The following is a 19,127-nucleotide window of genomic DNA, read 5'->3' as shown; positions in this document are numbered from 1 at the left end:
GATAAATGAAAACAGATAGTCTGGACCTTTCGGGGTTCCCCTTCTATCAACAAAACATGTTGAATATAACACTGGGGACATTCGTCTGTACTGTTTTATGCATCCCGTTTTCTGATGGTGACAATAATAGCGCGAATAAAAATAATATAAATTAGATGATTTTTTGATATTTCAAAGTGAGAATGATTATAGTGATGTTTTTAAGCTGTCGGAAATAAATGGGCAGCATTTTGGGGGGATATATTTCAGTCATTCATTTATGGATTTGAATACGAGATAGCGGAAACCTTAAAATATTTTATTTCAACTGAAATTTGAATGCTGAGCAATCAAATGCCATGTCTTTAAAAATTCTTCTTTAGTACTTATTGATGCAACGCACGTTTAGGTATAATGCTCACACCATCCGTCAGCCGCATATAACGCAAAACAGTGTGTAATCTTAAGCGTTTATAGCTTGAATTTAGTGAGAACTAAACATTAAAAATGGCTGTCTAAAAACAGTAACAAAGAGCAGAGTGCTGTCAATTTCGTTCCTTCTATAAATAATTGATGTCAGGTTGATCTGTGACTAGAGTGTTAATGCGCCTGGTGATAAATCAGTGAAAGTTTTTAAATAAATTCTCGTTAAAAGCATAAATTACTTGATTTTTTTTTATTGAGAAAAGTTTAGCAAATGAATTGGAATGTTCGAGTTTAAACAACATAACCATTTATATATATTTATCAAAATCGCAAAATAAATGTGTGAACTGAGAAAATAGAAAATCATATTACCAAACACAATACAAAAGGTCAAAGTACACAATACCATATAAAGCAAACATAAAAATAACACGTTTGTCTGTAGAAAAAAAATGTATAAAATATTGCTGAAAGTTTGGACTTTGATAACATCTAAAGAGAGAGATTTGTGGTAAAACATATATTATGGTATATGGTGTATTGGGAAAGGTATCCAGCAACTTTTCTCAAATTTCACACTTTTTCAACTTGCTGGCTGTAAAAAATATTTAGAAGTGTGTGTGTGTGTGTGTGTGTGTGTGTGTGTGTGTGTGTGTAAAATTTGTTCTTGACCGTTATGGCTGAGATGTTCAAGAAATTAAATTTAAGAGAGTTAATGTTTAATATCGCCTAGCTGGGTGAATTACATCGACCTTAAATGTAACTATCTGTAACAGTTTAAACAAAATACAAAAGTATCAAATTTATTAAAATCACATGTCAACATATATGATAATTCACATTCATTAATCATCCTACAATCATAATATACAATAATAATAATAAAAGTAATAATAACAATAATAATAATAATAATAATAATAATGATAATAATAATAATAATAATAATAATAATAATAATAATAATAATAATAATAATAATAATAATAATAATAATAAATATCACAGACAAGTGCTATTCAGACTGTCAACGTTGTGAGGTCACATCAATGGACAGCACGACATAGGGTATGTCACTAAAAATATCAACATGTTATGTTGTCAACTTTTATATAAATCACAAGTCACCTCCAACTCGTATCAAGAAAGAAGTCAAATTGTATAAAACGACACAAACAAGACGTCACCTTAGTCCAATTAATCCCGTTACCATGACAGCAACGATTACATTGATATGATAATAATAAAATTACCAAACACGCTGATCTCGTTAAATCAATGGAAACACATAGGCTGTGTTTACACGGGGATGACGTCAGTGAATAATATTAAACTTTTGTTTCTAAAATTTGGCCAGAAAACTCGTCCTTCAACTGAATATCGGTCGCCGGTCATTTGAATCGATCGATATTTGAAGGACGAGTCGTCAACCAAAATTTGACAACGTGTTGTTGTACTTTTCAGAGAAAGACTTTTATGGTGATATATAGGGAAGTTAATGTTCGATATATTGTGGTTGACGTCAGGTATTTAAATCTCTAGTGGGCTGAGTTATGTAAAATAACTTGAAATGTCGAGCACTCTTAGTCTGTGTACCCGTATATAGAAAATATGTAGAATTATGAAAATGAATATTCCACTCATTTGACATGACACAACACTACGTAAAGCGTGTTCCGATGACTAGGTAGAACACACGACGAAGTGGCTTTTGTTATGACATCCCTGCATCCATCAATGATTGGGTAGCAACATGTTTTATCAGATCTTGCGGAAAATACTTAACAATAGACTAGCATCGTGTCCCAGGAGTAGCTGTCGAACCAGAGAGCAGTACTTTGGTTGCATGCGTCTTATTTATATCTAGTGGAAGTTAAAATTAAACAAGCTTATTATCAAAGGGCGCATTCAAGAGCTATTGTACAATTCCAACCACGAAAGCAGGAAAACTCTGGTTTAGGTTGGCCACATCAATGCTCTCAAAGACGTTTGTTTTTACGCTGCAATTGAATGCAATATCAGTGATCGTCAAGACTCATAAAAGCAAAAATATCTAAAGAATTTAATAACAATAAATGTGTAATGCTCAAATTTCATCTTCATCAACCTGAACACAAAATTAGTTTCTGAGATATTATTATACAGAGTCATTGTCATGTTCAAGCTGTGTCAAAAGTAATACATAAAGTTGTATCGTGGAGCTCCGGGTACCTGAGGGAAGACAACGGGATTCATGTAGTCCTTTTGGTCAGCCAATCGTCTGCCATCTTTGACCAAGAGGGTGACCGCTGCCTTTTTGGCATTTGCTGCAATCATCTGTTCCTCCTGCATCTGCCTCCTCTTTGTTTTGTACCGTCTGTTTTGGAACCAGATTTTTACCTGGAAATGAGCCACAATTAAATATAACATAAGATATCATGTCATATAAATATCATGTTGCATAGGTTAACTCACTCAACCCTAACACCGACTATATCCGTTGTTTACCCGGGTTACTTTTACCCCATCACTATTTATGACAAATTATAGACGTAGTATCAAAGCTAATATTTTTCATTTTTACATGTTAATGGTGGTTGAATAAAAATATCTATGCGCATACTAATTTTTATTACATTTTTTTCCAATTTTGAAAAGTAGCGAAAATCTTTAGGACTGAGTGAGTTAAAAGACCACTTAATGGCCTGTGATATAAAAGGTACATTAAGAAAATTCTTTGATATTATGATGATGACATTTGGAGCATAGTAATGCGGATCACTCGAAAACACAATGATTAACACATTCAAATGCATGATTGAATTCAAATCACTTTTCCATCAACACTTGTCTTACCCTAATATGTTTTGTTTTATATCACTGTAAAGCGCTTAGAGCCTGTGGCAACGAGGTAAAGCGCTATATAAATGCCATTGATTATTATTATTATTATTATTATTATTATTATTATTATTATTATTATTATTATTATTATTATTATTATTATTATTATCTAAGTCATGGAACTTCCTTTCATTTTCCGTAGTTTAAGTTATTTATAATATCAGAGCCTTTGGTTTTACAATGGTTGACTGATGGAGGAGTGGATGAATTAGTATTGCAATATTTTTAGATTAAAAAAAAAAATTAATGCTACTCATATGGCCTTCGCGAAGTCCCAGGTTTGAGAGTGTTTGCCATGATGAGGGTCATTTAAATCGATCGATATTTCAAGTTTTTGAGTTTTTTTACCAAATGTTTTCAATATGAGTTTTTCCAGAGTACGGCAGTCTAGTTATGGCATATTAAAATGAGGAAGTTTTCATTTGAAACAATTTCAGTTTCGTCGTTAAATGTTTAAAAGTACCTGAGTTTCGGTGAGTTTTAAGGTCTGTGCAAGTTCTTGTCTTTCGGGTCCTGAGAGATATCTCTGTACACGGAACCTGCGCTCCAATTCGTAAACTTGCGCATGCGTGAAGGAAGCTCTGGATCGCTTGCGTCTGACTTTCGGTGTGTCTAAAAAAATAAAAAACAAAACAAAATCGTATATAATATTATACTTTTTAACAATATTATTTTATCAATCAGATAATTATCATAAAAGACCAATACCAGATTCTATAGACAGAGACAAAGCAACAATATAAAGTGTGTTTGATATGTGGTACAATTTTGTTCTAATGTCGGTTCTACTAATTAATTAATTTAGTTATTCATCGATTTATTTATATATTTGTTTATTTATTTATTTGTTTTATCTACCATTCTATTCAGCTTTCATGAGAATAGTCTATTTTTACATGTTATTCACTGGGTGGTGAAAATTGTGACGTAAAAGGCTGTAACTAAAAACATATTATGTTTGTGTGTCACATGATTTTAACTGTGGCTAGTTTGACGTGATTGCAAAATAATTATCTACTAATTATGTAGAATTAGTTGTATTTCCTTACCATCACTGTTAAGTTTTTCAACTGATGATGAAAGTCTTCTCTCACCAAGCTCGCTGTCGTTCATGGTAAGGTAGTGGAAATTAATTCTGTTCCTTCTGAAATTAAAAAAAAAGGATAATGCTTGATGATTTTGCAAAATCTCACTATATTGTAGAGACTAATGATAAGAAATGTAGAATATTTATGAATAGAACGAAATTAACGTCACTCAGTTCTTTGGAGGAGAAGGGGGGGGGGGAGGGGAGGAGGAGGAGAAAGGATGCGATGATAAGGATGAGAAAGAGGAGAAGGTGGTCGTAGTGATGGAGAAAGAGGTGTGGTTAAAAAAAACAAAACAAAACAAAAACAAAAAATTGAGCTTTTATATAGCGCAATGTCCATTAAACGTGCTCAAAGCGCTTTACAAGGGGTCCCTGGCCAACAGCGACACGTAACATTTAGAACGGGACATGACGACTGTTAGGCGATATTACAAATTTTTGTTTGGACAAAGACAACGCTGTTAACGGCCAGGTACTCGTTTTACACCTGAGTACGGTGAGAGAATGTGAGTAAAGAGCCTTCTCCAAGGACTCAACTATGCGCCGAACGCGAGGTTCGAACCCACGACCTTCCGATCCGAAAGCGAGTGTCATACCACTAGACCACAGAGCCGCACATAGCCGTTAGATAATATGTTGTACTATTAGGTTCTTACACTCTTGCTTTTTGGAATTCCGGACGTGTTCACAACCACTGTACGAGCTTGTGAGTGCGCGTTGGGAACAAAGTTCGAATTCCAAAACGCAAGAGTGTAAGAAATCTTTTCTTCTACCCCTCAATCGATTCTTATTTCGTCATCTGTGAATAAAAGACGTCTTCAAAAACACTTAAATGATACTTCTTTAATGAATCGGATTTTTAGTGAAATTTACGCTTGATAATCTGACGTCACAAATTATTATTATAAACATGATATCACTACGCGTTATTATTGAGGGAGAGGTGTGGATTAAATCTGATCAACTCGTTTAGATATAAGGAATAACATTCAGGCATGATCAAAATGGCCATCTACTAATCTACCGTTATCTTTGGAAAAAAAAACTATTAAAAATTTTGGCCAGAAAAATCGGCCTTCAAATATCGATCGATTTAAATGTCTCTCATCTTGGCCAAAACTCTCAAACGTCGGACATCCCCAAGTCTGATGTTTGGGAGTCTTTGCCAGGGTGGGTCATTTTATATCGATCGATATTTGAGGGACGAGATTTCTGGTCAAAATGTTCAATACGTGTTTTTGAAGATGACAGCAGTTATCAACATCTACAAAACTGTAAATGGCACTTACTGCATGGCTGATTCTGTGCCGAACTCTTCGTCCGAGTAAGACGGGGGAGACAGTATTCGCTGCCATGATGAATGGACCAATTTCTTGGAGTTTGGAATGGAAAGGTCAAGGCTGTTGAGAAATAATAGTTACAAATAATAATAATAATAATAATAATAATAATAATAATAATAATATAATAATAATAATAATAATAATAAATAATAATAATAAAAATAATAATAATATATAATAATAATGATAATAATAATAATAATAATAATAATAATAATAATAATAATAATAATAATAATAATAATAATAATAATAATAATAATAAAATAATAAGAAGAAAGAAGAAGAAGAAAAGAAGAAAGAAGAAGAAGAAGAAGAAGAAGAAGAAGAAGAAGAAGAAGAAGAAGAAAGAAGAAGAAGAAGAAGAAGAAGAAGAGAAGAAGAAGAAGAAGAAGAAGAAGAAGAAGAAGAAGAAGAAGAAGAAGAAGAAGAAGAAGAAAGAAGAAGAAGAAGAAGAAGAAGAAGAAGAAGAAGAAGAAGAAGAAGAAGAAGAAGAAGAAGAAGAAGAAGAAGAAGAAGAAGAAGAAGAAGAAGAAGAAGAAGAAGAAGAAGAAGAAGAAGAAGAAGAATAGGAAGAAGAAGTTATGGTCAGAGGAGTGTCATTTATTTTGTCAGTTTGATTACAAAATTATAATCTTACCTTGTACCAAACTGATTCATGTCAATAGCTTGCTGGTCGAAAGCTGAATGACAGGAGCTGCAGCTTGTTTTTCTATCCGAGGACGACACGGAGTTGGTGCTCTCCATACTGACTTTCCTGCTACAAGGAGAACTGGATGTGTCTGAACCAAATCCCAGCATGTGCCCATAGTCAGTTCCAGATGAGGACCCCTTCATATTGAAGTTTGAAAAATTTAGAATAACCCCGCCTGATGCAGTGGAGGACGAGCTCGTTTTGCGGACAATCTCCAGGTCCTCGACGTCGACGTCATCCTCAGGAGCGCTGTTGTTGTCGCACTTGAAGTAGTCGTTGAAGTTCTTTGTGCAATTCTGTTCTTGAATTAAGGAAGCAGCACAGCCGTCTCTGTTCCTTTCGTTGTTGTCATTACAGTCGTTGATGCTCCCACAACTACCACGATCCCCTGATCTATATTTGCTATTTTTGGTGTTGTTGTTGTTGTTGTAGTTGTTATTCTTATATTTATTGTTGTTCTTTCGGACATCCTCCGCGTCAAGGGTATCATCTTCGTTGTTGTTATCATAAATATCATCGCAATCGTCTTCATCGGAGCTTTTATTCGATCGCTCCGCCCAAGTCCTACGCCGTATCGTGTATGGAGTGATAAAAGGATTGGCAGCGGTACGGAAGTCTAGGTCAGGGACTCGGAGGCAGGGTTTGATGCCTGACCAGTAGTTTCTATCGGGCACTTCTACAGATGTGGTGGTGGTGGTGCTTGACGACCGTGAAACGAACGGGGTTGACAAGATGCTGTCGATAGAGAACGACAGGCGTTTCGTCTCCTCATTGGGCACGGATGAGTTCTTGGAATGGTTTACAGGGCTCTCCCCTTTCGGGACAGGGCTTGACTCCCTGGTCGTGTCCTCCGATGACATCGCAATAATCAAAGGCCGCTTCTTGGAAAAGCTGAAAAATAAATAGAGATTATTTTTCAATGGACTGACAGGAAATTTTATCTTGCCGCATTCGTCTCTCCCATTTATTAAAGGATGTCCATAATGAATATCAAATGTTGGAAAAAGCGTGCAAGTTGATATAAATTGAAAAGGCTGTGCGGCTATGTTATCCAAGGACTTAACTATACGCTGAGCGAGTCTCGAACCCAGGACCTTCAGATCCGAAATCGAGTGTCATACCATAAGACCACATAGCCTCACACTTTAGAGTATTGTTACATGGTAACCGAGTTATAACAATTGTAAAGATCTGAACAAGTGTGTATGAAAGGTGCCAGACAAAGCAAGAAAGAAATATACAAGAAAAAAACCATCCCAAAAAATCATTGTCGAGGTAGGTAGACGGATTTTTAGGAAAAATGTTTCTTGTATTTTTCTTTCTTGCTTTGTCTGGCACTTTTTATACTCACTTGTTCAGATCTTTATCTTACACCGTTGTCAGCTCTCTAAGTTTCTTATTTTTATAATAATTGTACGGTGTCTTAATGCTGGAGATTGCCTTTGCATCCACAGATTATATAAGGGCGACCAATAGATCGTGACGCAGTTTTTAAAAATTGAGAGCATAATAATATATACACTTTTTAAAAAAGCAATGCTCAATGTCATGGTGACTTCTTGCTACAAAGTCAAGCGTTGCTGAGCTTGATTAGTGTTGGATTTCATTGAAAGCTCGTGAGGTCCCAGGTTTGAGAGGTTGTTATTGTTTGGGGGGGGGGATTATTAATTAATTAATTAATTAATTTTTTGCCTAGACGAGGATCATTCAAATCGTCCGATATTTGAACGACTTATTTTCTGGCCAAATATTTGAAAACGCATTTAATTTTTCCAGATAGAGCAGTTAACAGGTTTTGTAAACTGATTAAATTATATTTAAAAAAATATATTTTGGCACAATATCTCGATACTGATAAAATATTTGATGATGAAAATTGCTACTTTAATTCCATACTATCATCAAAATATTTATAATGATGATAATAATGATAATGATAATAATAATAATAATAATAATAATAATAATAATAATAATAATAATAATAATAATAATAATAATAATGATAATAATAATAATATTATTATTAATAATAATAATAATAATAATAATAATAATAATAATAATAATAATAATAATAATAATAATAATAATAATAATATAATAATAATAATAATAATAATAATAATAAAATTATCATTATTATCATTGTTATCATCATTACTTTAATTTTTTGCAATGAACTCACCTGTCAGTCGTTTTAATGTCTGAGTCAAATATGGTGTATCGATGTACTGGGGAGCTTGTCCGGTTTGAGTTTCTTGAAAACAATAATAGTCACACGAGTGATTAATCCTTGGATAAAACAAAGATTAGGACACGTCAGTACAATTATATCCTCGAAGAGATTTCTTTCCCAAACAAACTGAATACAAAAAACAATAATCTTCTCAAATCAAAAAAACCTTAAGGCTAAATAGGTTTGACTAAGACATCGAATTATAAATACAGCACAGAGCAGAGCGACAATGAAATCGTCACCTTATGAACATCAGAGAGACCTGTGAACATTCTCAAATTTTGAATGTAATTTATACTATTCGTAGACAACGAAATAAATTAAGACTTTTTAAAAATCTGTTGCGAAACGCAAACAAAGATCACTGAGAGCGCCGCCCTCCATTCGCAAGAGTTTTATGCCAAGCTCTTAGAGCAAGCACGCGCCTCGTTAAGCTAAATTCTAGACTCACGGATAGCGGTGCCAGACTTCTGGAACTCACGATCGATAAAAATGGGCCGGGCGTGCTAACACGTAACCACGCCCACTGATGTCTGTATTGGATCTTTGGGATGGGATCGGCTGGGGGGAAATCCGAGCTTGTCTGCTGGAGGAAGATGAGAAAGCGGTGACAAACTAGTTTATAACTCCCTGTCGTGTTTGATTGTAACGCGTATTAGATAAATTTAGTTCTCTCTACTTTTATGATGCGATGAAAATTTGAATGCACTCGCGGTGACCCTTCTCATCAGTAAAACAAGAATAAATTAAAGACCGACGTGTACATATTTGCAGGTCTGATAACTGGACGTTATTAATTATGGGCTTGAATTAACGGTGTTGAGGTAGACAATATGAGTCCATAACAATTTGGGTTATCAGACCTGCAAATAAGTACACGTCGCTAAAGACACACAATAAAAAAACATAACAAACAAACAAAAAAAGAAAGAGAAAATATTACAATCAATACATCCTTTGTTATGTCTTTCTGTTTGGTTAAATATAATTTTTTTGAGAGCGCTGTTTACTCCTTTTCCTCAAATTTAGGTTTCAACAACATCCAATCCAATCCAATTATCCTATCCAATCCAAAAAAGAGTTACAGCTTTAGTCACGTGATGAAGATTTAACGTAACTGACTAGGTGTGGTGGGATGGCACTGACGTCATATCTATCTATTGGTTTGAAACTTGTCGAGATAACTATAGAACATAGCTTTACTATTATTGTCCGTTTCACGCTATAGAAACCGGGATAATCTCCGGCTCCATGAACCCAATGGCTCTAAAAGATTACTTTACTTTAATTTGAATACCATTTCATGAAATGGCGTCGACTGAATAGCGTCCCTCTCACAGCCAGGCGGAGTTGCCGTATCAGTAAAGGGGTTCGAGCCCCTATCGCCGCGAAATTTTTATTCTTTATTATTGTCTTCTGGCACATTTCTACTCACTTCATCTTCTGTTATTATAAACATAAGTTCTTGCTCCACTCACTTTTCTAAATCTGACATTTATGGAGAGTCTCAAGTTTGAGACTTTGACAAGTAGATGTAGTTCGGGGGGGGGGGGGGGGGGAGAGAGAGTTGTCTTTGTCCGAAAACTTTTGTAATATCGCATAACAGGCGTCATATCTCGTCCTAAATGTTGGGTGTTGCTGTTGGCTAGGGTCCTTGTAAAGCGCTTTGAGTACGTTTAGTAGATATTGCGCTATATAAAAGCTCAAGTTTAAATTAAAATTTTCTGGCCAAAATCTTTAAAAATAGTTAAAAACTGCCGTACTCTGGGGGAAAAAAATCATATTAAAAAATTTGGCCAGAAAACTCCGTCCTTTCATAATAATATATCGATTGATTTAAAAAGCCCACATCTTGGCAAAAATTCTCAAACCTGGGACTTCGCGAAGTATTCCATCAAGTCCCAGGTTTGAGAGTTTTTTGCCAAGAAGAGGGCCATTTAAATCGATTGATATTTGACAAACGAGTTTTCTGGCCAAATTTAAAAATACAATTTATTCCAGAGCAATATCCACTAAACGTGCTCAAAGCGCTTTACAAGGGGTCCCTAGCCAACAGAAACACATAACATGTAGAACGAGACATGCCGCCTGTTAGGCGGTATCCCATTTTTTTTCCGACAGAGACAACGCTGTTAACGGCCAGGTACTCATTTTACACCTGAGTACGGCGAAAGAATGTGAGTAAAGAGAGCCTTTTCCAAGGACTGAACTATGCGCCGAGCGAAGCTCGAACCCAGGACCTTCTGATCCCAAAGCGAATGTCATACCACAATAAGATCACATAGCCGCACATCTAACTGGTTAAGGATGTATGCTGATGTGTCTCAACGAATAAGCAAGGAAATTATGATAACATTAACTCACTCAATCCTAGAGATATTTGCTACGTTTCAAGATTGGAAAAAAATGTATTAAAAATGAGCATGTACATATAGATAGTTTTATTCAACTACCAATAGCTTTGATACTACGTCTATAATTTGTCTCATAAAAATGTAATAAATAGGCATGGGGTAAAAGTAACCTAGATAAACAACGGATATTGTCGGTGTTAGGGTTGAGTGAGTTAACATGTTAAATCACGTGATCGTGTTGTCATCTTTATGGATAGTTCATTAAACCAACGTAAAAATACTAATTATCAGGATTTGATTCACCCACGATGATTTTGGGAAATTCCGACGGACTGTTAATCGCATCATTTTATTTCCAGTGATAATAATAATAATAATAATATATTATAATTATAATAGGTTTATTCTTCATCTTTCATCCAGTTATCCCCGAGATGCGCCTTCATCAAATTTTCTAGCACCTCCATATTAGGAGTGAATAGAATAGACACGGCATGATCTTTGCTGCTGTGTAGATCCTCTTATCGTTTTCTTAATATGTAATGTGTAAATGTTGCTGCTCGAAGCTCGAAGAAATAAATAATAATGTGAAGTTGAATGGAAGCTTCAATTTAATTACAAAAACAGATCAAATGAACGTTTCGGGTTTCCCCTTTATCAGCAAAACAGGATGATTGAAACACCATAGATGAATGAGATGATGTGTTTGGATTATTTAATGATGATTAAAGGCGTCTTTGGGTATAAGTCAGTTAGTCTGAAAGGTTTTAGAAATAACATTAGCCAGGACCTGTGATCGACGGACTTTGTACATTACCAATATATGCATAATCGCTGTCATATGATAATCATCAATCTCATCCTCGTTATTATTATTATTGTCATAATCATCATCGTCATCATCATTGTTATTGTTATTATTATTGTTATTATTACTATTATTATTATTATTATTATTATCATCATCATCATCATCATCATCATCATCATCATCATTATTATTATTATTATTATTATTATTATTATTATTATTATTATTATTATTATTATTATTATTATTATTATTATTATTATCATTATTGTCATCATCATCATCATCATCATCATCATTATTATGATTGTTACTGTTATTATTATTATTATTCTTATTATTATTATTCTTCTTCTTCTTATTATTATTATATGATTATCATCATTATTATGATGATTATTATGATTATGATTATGATGATGATTATTATTATTAGTATTATTAATATTAATATTATTATTATTATTATTATTATTATTATTATTATCATTATTATTATTATTATTATTATTATAATCATTACTATCATTATCATCATCATCATCATCATCATCATCAAAATCATTATTATTATCATCATTATCATCACCATATAATTAAAAGGAGCCACCATAATCATATACAACACCATCATTATCATTTAAAGCAAAGAATCGTGATTCACGTGCATATTTTAAAGCACAAGCGATCAGTTTGTTCAACAGATACCGGTCAGCACACGCACACGATTTTTTTCTTTTAAAAATTAGGTTTCAATACTCTTCAACAGTCGTATCGTCACTTCCTTCCTAATGACGCATGGTAACTTAGTAACACTGGCTCTAAACTATCGGAACAATGGCGGATGCCCGTATGAAATAGTTCTCCGGCGAACATAAAAGTCATGTTTTGACTTTGACACATTCTGATCACAAGGCATATGAAAAGGGAATGAAACGTTCTAGCCAGCATGAAGAATAAAAAGTAATGACTTTCTTTGTTTAAAACCAATATGGCCGCTGTTGCTGGGCGGCGTGACATCAGACTATTGAATCGAATTAACACTTGCTCTGTCAAATAGTTCTCACATTTTTACATGACGTTTCCACTTTCAGTTGCCCTTGTTTATAGCTATATATAATAAGGTAGAAAAGTCGTGACGTCACACCTTCTTGTCTTCTGGTTCCAAACTCATTGGAAGTGTCTTAGAATACAGTTAGTCCTCCGGAGAACTATCAATGAATAGGTTACAGACTGAATCATATGGTGGCTTAACTATTTTGGTAGCAAGGATGTTTAGGCAGATTCTAAGGCGTGCGGCTATGTGGCCTAGTGGTATGACACTCGCTTTCGGTCCTGGGTTCGAGCCTCGCTCGGCGCATAGTTGAGTCCTTGGAGAAGACTCTTTACTCACATTCTCTCACCGTACTCAGGTGTAAAATGAGTACCTGGCCGTTAACAGCGTTGTCTTTGTCCGAAAAATTGTAATATCGCCTAACAGGCGTCATGTCTCGTCCTACATGTTAAGTGTTGCTGTTGGCCAGGGACCCCTTGTAAAGCGCTTTGAGCACGTTTAGTGGATATTGCGCTATATAAAAACTCATTTATTATTATTTATTAAAATAAGATGAAACCTATACAAGGTATTATCCAGTCCTCCGAAAGAGCGGTTTTACACTTCCAATGAGATTGTAACCAGTTTTTCTTTTACATCACACTGTTGTTCCTTATTCTACTGGGGTTTTTTTTCAATCTTTATATTTTATCTTATTTACAAATTAACTTAATTTTGCCTCCCGGGTGATCCCCATTTCATTCATTTCAAATCAATGCAAATTAAAGTACAGAAGTAGATTCCAAGCGTACTATCAATGTACTACCAAAGCTAGAGGTGCCTAAATGAGCCAGTAAAATGGAGAGAAAAAAATAAAGTGGGTAGATGTGACTCATATATAAGGGAACAACACAAAACAAACAACGTTTCGGCCCTTGGCCTTCGTCAGGAGACAGAAAACACAAACACAAATATGTAAATTTACAAAATATCACATTTCGTCAAATGTGGAAACCATGATATCAATGTACTTCAGTTTGAGATCATTGATTAGCCCATCAATCACTCACTCAATCCCAGGACCAGCTGATCGTCGGGAGGACATGCCAAATGCAGACTTCACTACCTCACGTCATTCGTCACGGTCTCTGGTCATTTCCATTAGGCTATTGAGATCCAGGCCTGACCACTCTTTGATGTTGTATTGTCACAATTTTTTTTTCTCTCTTCCTCTTCTCCTCTGTCCCTCCACAGTGGCCTGCCTGCCTGACAGTCTTACACAGGTTATCATAAAAATAAAAAATAAAATTGAGCTTTATATAGCGCAATATCCACTAAATGTGCTCAGGCACTTTACAAGGGGTCGTCAACAGCAACATTTAACATGTAGGACGGGACATGACGCCTGTTAGGCGATATTACAATTTTTTGGACAAAGACAACGCTGTTAACAGCCAGGTACTCATTTTACACCTGAGTACGGTGAGAGAATGTGAGTAAAGAGCCTTTTCCAAGGACACAACTATATAACAGATCCAGCTACCTAATCACTGCAGGTAGACACTCACCCAGAACAGATTCATGAAAAGGCAATAGCAACTTTTTGCTAGCTACCATCTGCATAGGACGCTTGTCTATGACAGTTAAGTAGCAAGTACTTTCCGCCGGATATAACAGATCCAGCTACCTAATCACTGCAGGTAGACACTCACCCAGAACAGATTCATGAAAAGGCAATAGCAACTTTTTGCTAGCTACCATTCGCATAGGACGCTTGTCTATAGCAGTTAAGTAGCAAGTACTTTCCGCCAGATATAACAGATCCAGCTACCTAATCACTGCAGGTAGACACTCACCCAGAACAGATTAAGCTCGTCGATCGAGGGACTTGACCAGCGCAAGTGGACGCCGATACAGAAAGGTTTACACTACACGACTACTTAATACATTTGAGTTGAATCGAATTCTGTGATGGACAACTTGACAAACAAGTTTTTGAAAAACAAGTCACACACACGCACACACACACACACAAAACTCACACACAGACACACACACACACACACAAGTGCTTCCAATGCGACCACATTTCGTTGTGAAGGTATCGGACAGAACCTATAGGGTTCAACTGTCGTGACGTCACTTCCCTCGTAATGACGCTTAGTAACTGGTTCTAAACTATCGGAACAATGGCGGACGCCCTTATGAAATAATTCTCCGACGAGCCTAAAAGTGAATCCAGAGGAGAAAAACATTATAAATCTGATCATGTTTTAACTTTTATACATTCTGATCACATGACATGTTAAAAAGTTCAAACCAGCATGAAGAATAAAAAGTACTGATTTTCTTTGTTTAGAACCAAGCTGCTGGTTGCTGGGCGGACGTGACGTCATACTATTGAATCCTATTACGCTCTTTAAAAAAATCGACACAGTCATTGGCTTAATACAGTTTTATTTCTGCACGTAACGAAAGACACTCATGTAGACCAAGACCAACCAAAATTAAATACTACATCAATCAATAGGGAAAAAAATCCACAACAAAAGGAAAAGAATCAATTTTGCTTAGTAAACAAAAACAAATGCATAAAAACAAGTTGACTGAAATAAAACAACAATAAAACAAGCAAAAATAGTTTGAGCATAACGTATAAAAGTAAAATGGCTTTAGATTCTAAAGGTATCTCTCCTCTCCCAACCACTCCTGGAGCACCTCTTAAATAAGCCATTTTTTAAAACCCTATTATTTTTTAAGCTTAACTGAAATAAATATCAATAATTATTCGTAATCAAATAAAACATTGTAAAAATAAATCTTTCTTTAAAAATTAACATCCGGTAAAACTAAACTGGACACTAGAAACAGACTGACACACTCGAAGTAACACACACAAATTCAAGGCAAGCGTCCATAGAGACAGAGCAGCCATATTCCATATTCATTCAAAACCAAAGGGTAAAATAGTTATATTTATTTATTTCATTTCAATCTTTTTAATTTTAACCAGTAAACTTCCGTACTCTGGTAAGCAAGAAAAGTTTTCAAAAATTTGGTCCTTTTTATTTTTTAAATTGAGCTTTATATAGAGCAATATCCACTAAATGTGCTCAAAGCGCTTTACAAGGGGTCCCTGGTCAACAGCAACATTTAACATGTAGGACGGGACATGACGCCTGTTAGGCGATATTACAATTTTTCGGACACAGACAACACTATGACGGCCAGGTACTCATTTTACACCCGAGTACGCTGAGAGAATGTGAGTAAAGAGCCTTTTCCAAGGACTCAAGTATGCGCCGAACGCGAGGCTCGAACCCAGGACCTTCCGATCCGAAAGCGAGTGTCATACCACTAGACCACATAGCCGCACAAATAGCCTTCAAATATTGATCGACTTAAATGGCCCTCATCTTGGCAAAAACTCTCAAACCTTGGACCTGCGAGGTAGAGAGTTTTTGCAATGATGAAAATAATTTAAATAGAAATATATTTGAAACACGTATCACTCGCAAAACGTTTAAATACGTGTCTTTCCAGAGTACGGCAATGCACAGATTAAACCTTTACGATAAAAAAATAGATGATACAAGCATTTGACATTATTTCATTGGTTGTCAAACACGGCGACTACAGCAAAGGATAGTAACATCGAGGGAGTGGTCATCAAATCCCTACAAATGATCAATACACAGTGTGATACTAAGCTGCTACAAGCTGTGGACTGTAAAAAGTAATAAACATAATAAACAGTAATAAATCTTTTTTTTTAAAGAAAAGAACAAAATACCAAACACCGAACGTCTCGGGCTCAAAACCCTTCTTCAGCCAACAACAAAACAATGAAAACATAAACACATTATTAAAAAAAACCCCAAAAACCCAGATCGATGACACTTCCTTTCTGAAAGGCCGGGCCGAATATTTCTCTGCCGTCGATCTCTTATCTAGTTTTTTCTTGTTTTCAGCTTCTTCTTTTTTTTTTTTTTTTTTTGGTATTTTTTTTTGGGTAAGATATTTATGTTTTTATTGTTTTATTTTGTTTGTTGTTGGCTGAAAAAGAGTTTTGAGCCTGAACTCTTCCGTGTCTGATATTTTTGTTCTTCTTTGAAGCTGTCGTATTCATTTAATGTTTGTTTATTATAATTTAGTACGTCGTGTGTAAGTGTGTGAATATACGGCCATACACCTACACCAAACACTTTTTGTTTCATTTTGACAACAGACAACAACCCCCAAAACACGTCCATCTTTAATTAACTCTCTCGAGTCCATATACATGGAAAATAGAACATATACATGGAAAATAGAACATATACATGGAAAATAGAACATATACATGGAAAATAGAACATATACATGGAAAATAGAAAAGATTTGTTCGATTTTCAATGAAGGCGAACTCGATATCGATCGATCTAAACGGAACTCCAGCGCGTCAAAAAGTTTCAAACCTGACACTTCAAGAAGTCGATGAGAGAAAAATGACGTCATCAGGAGGAAAATTATCATCTCTCACAGATTTAAAAAAAAAACCCCAATCACACACGACTATTTCCATTCGCAGAAAGTCTTTAGCCATGGCCTAGGCGAAACCAAGTTGTTCCATATAAGACAACCTCCTCCCCCCCCCCCCCCCCCCCCCCCCCAACAAAAAAAAAAACAAAAAAAAAAAAACAAAAGAAAAAATAAACCAACAAACAAACAAACAAAAAACCAACAACAAAACAACAAAAAAGAGGACAAACAAACAAAATAACCCCCCCCCCCACCCCTCTCAAAAAGGGACAGGATCTGAGACTCTATCAGACGTCCAAATAAACCGTGGCCCAAATTAACCGCCCGCTCGCCCGCGCGCCATTCGCGTCCGATCAGAAAATAACAAAAAATTAAATATTAAAAATGTGAAGTAATAAAAGTTGGAGATTGGCCACGGACCTCCACCACTACTACAACTACCGATGTCGACTGATTATTACAATGATCGATAAAATCTTATGACAAACATTAATTTCATTCCAGGTAGTGCTGGCGGGTCCTGCATGACCTGGGGAAGGAAACTATCGTAATTCACTCCTCTGTCGCATACTGGCGAACCAACTTGGATCACGACCGGAAGAGGAAACTGTCGTAACTCTGCCGCATACTGACGCCAGCAGCTTCTAATTCTAATGCTGCCCACACTACTACTACTCTGTTATGACGATAATCTATCCAGGAGGCAAATTCATCACCGCATTCCTTTACGTCGCAAACCCGCCCGGAAGCTTCGTCGTCACAACGCACCGTTCAACTCCAACTATGTTGATGCTCTGAGGTTTTGGTGTGGGGCTCTTGACCACAACGGGTACATTTTGGACAGGTCGTGGCAAGCCCCCACTACTGATGAAGTCGTGAGCGTGGGCCGCATTTACCGGCAAATCAACTTTGATCAGCACCCGAAGGACCATCGTAACCTTCCTACTGTGTCGCATACTGCAAGCAAAACAATGTTTCTTTTCTTTTGCTTTTGGCCAGAAAATTTTGCTAATATAAATATATATATATATATATTTATGAGTGTTGGTGGGTACTTGTAGGTACGAAAGTGCTCGATAATGGTGGTTAGACTAATATATAATGTAAATTTTCACTCACATTTTTTGCCGAGACGACTCGTTTCTGTGTGTTTCTCACACTTCTTCAGTCGGCATAATCCATTTTGTCATGTCCGTAGTTTGGAGTTTTCTACGGACATGACAAAATGGATTATGCCGACTGAAGAAGTGTGAGAAACACACAGAAACGAGTCGTCTCGGCAAAAAATGTGAGTGAAAATTTACATTATGTATATATATATATATATATATATATATATATATATATATATATATATATATATATATATATACTCTCCTTTTCTCTGCCTACCAGTCTATATATCTGGTTTTTAAGTAATTATTACAATTAAACACTAACGCACAGATACACATACACACACACACAAACACTCTCTCTCTCTCTCTTTCCTCATACACACTCACACACAAACACGCACACACACACATAAACACAAGGAAAACACACAAACACAATCACACACACAATACATATTATAGTAACTATCTATGGATTTACACACAATGAAATGAATTTATAAAAAAAACATACACATAATATAATGGTTATGAAGGGGAAAAATGGGTTTAAGTATCAACCAAACCCCCATGTAAACATTTAATAATAATCATTGCTCGTTTCCAAACCAGGGCCTTCTGGCCAAACATTGTAGT

At 35.5% G+C, this 19,127-nt stretch overlaps 1 protein-coding gene across 1 annotated transcript in view; it reads right to left on the bottom strand.

Moving 5' to 3' along the window:
* LOC144964489 (uncharacterized) overlaps positions 1-8,989 on the bottom strand; it is a 9,247-nt gene extending 258 nt beyond the window's left edge. Inside the window, exons 1-6 of the mRNA XM_078898858.1 lie at positions 8,604-8,989; positions 6,362-7,306; positions 5,668-5,778; positions 4,338-4,432; positions 3,752-3,900; positions 1-2,784 (exon numbers count right to left, since the gene is read on the bottom strand). The exon at positions 1-2,784 is cut by the window's left edge and continues 258 nt beyond it. Coding sequence (XP_078754984.1) covers positions 2,575-2,784; positions 3,752-3,900; positions 4,338-4,432; positions 5,668-5,778; positions 6,362-7,275 — 1,479 coding nt within the window. The 5' untranslated portion in view covers positions 7,276-7,306; positions 8,604-8,989 and the 3' untranslated portion in view covers positions 1-2,574. The remainder of the gene's footprint in view (positions 2,785-3,751; positions 3,901-4,337; positions 4,433-5,667; positions 5,779-6,361; positions 7,307-8,603) is intronic.
* Positions 8,990-19,127: the final 10,138 nt, after the last annotated feature.

Source organism: Berghia stephanieae, chromosome 2 (genome assembly GCF_034508935.2).
Source record: "Berghia stephanieae isolate SIO BIC M18660-M18661 chromosome 2, UCSD_Bste_1.3, whole genome shotgun sequence".
Taxonomy (NCBI): Eukaryota; Metazoa; Mollusca; class Gastropoda; order Nudibranchia; family Aeolidiidae; genus Berghia; species Berghia stephanieae.
The sequence above is the reverse complement of the archived record's forward strand: the minus strand, read 5'-3'. Positions and strand labels throughout refer to the sequence as shown.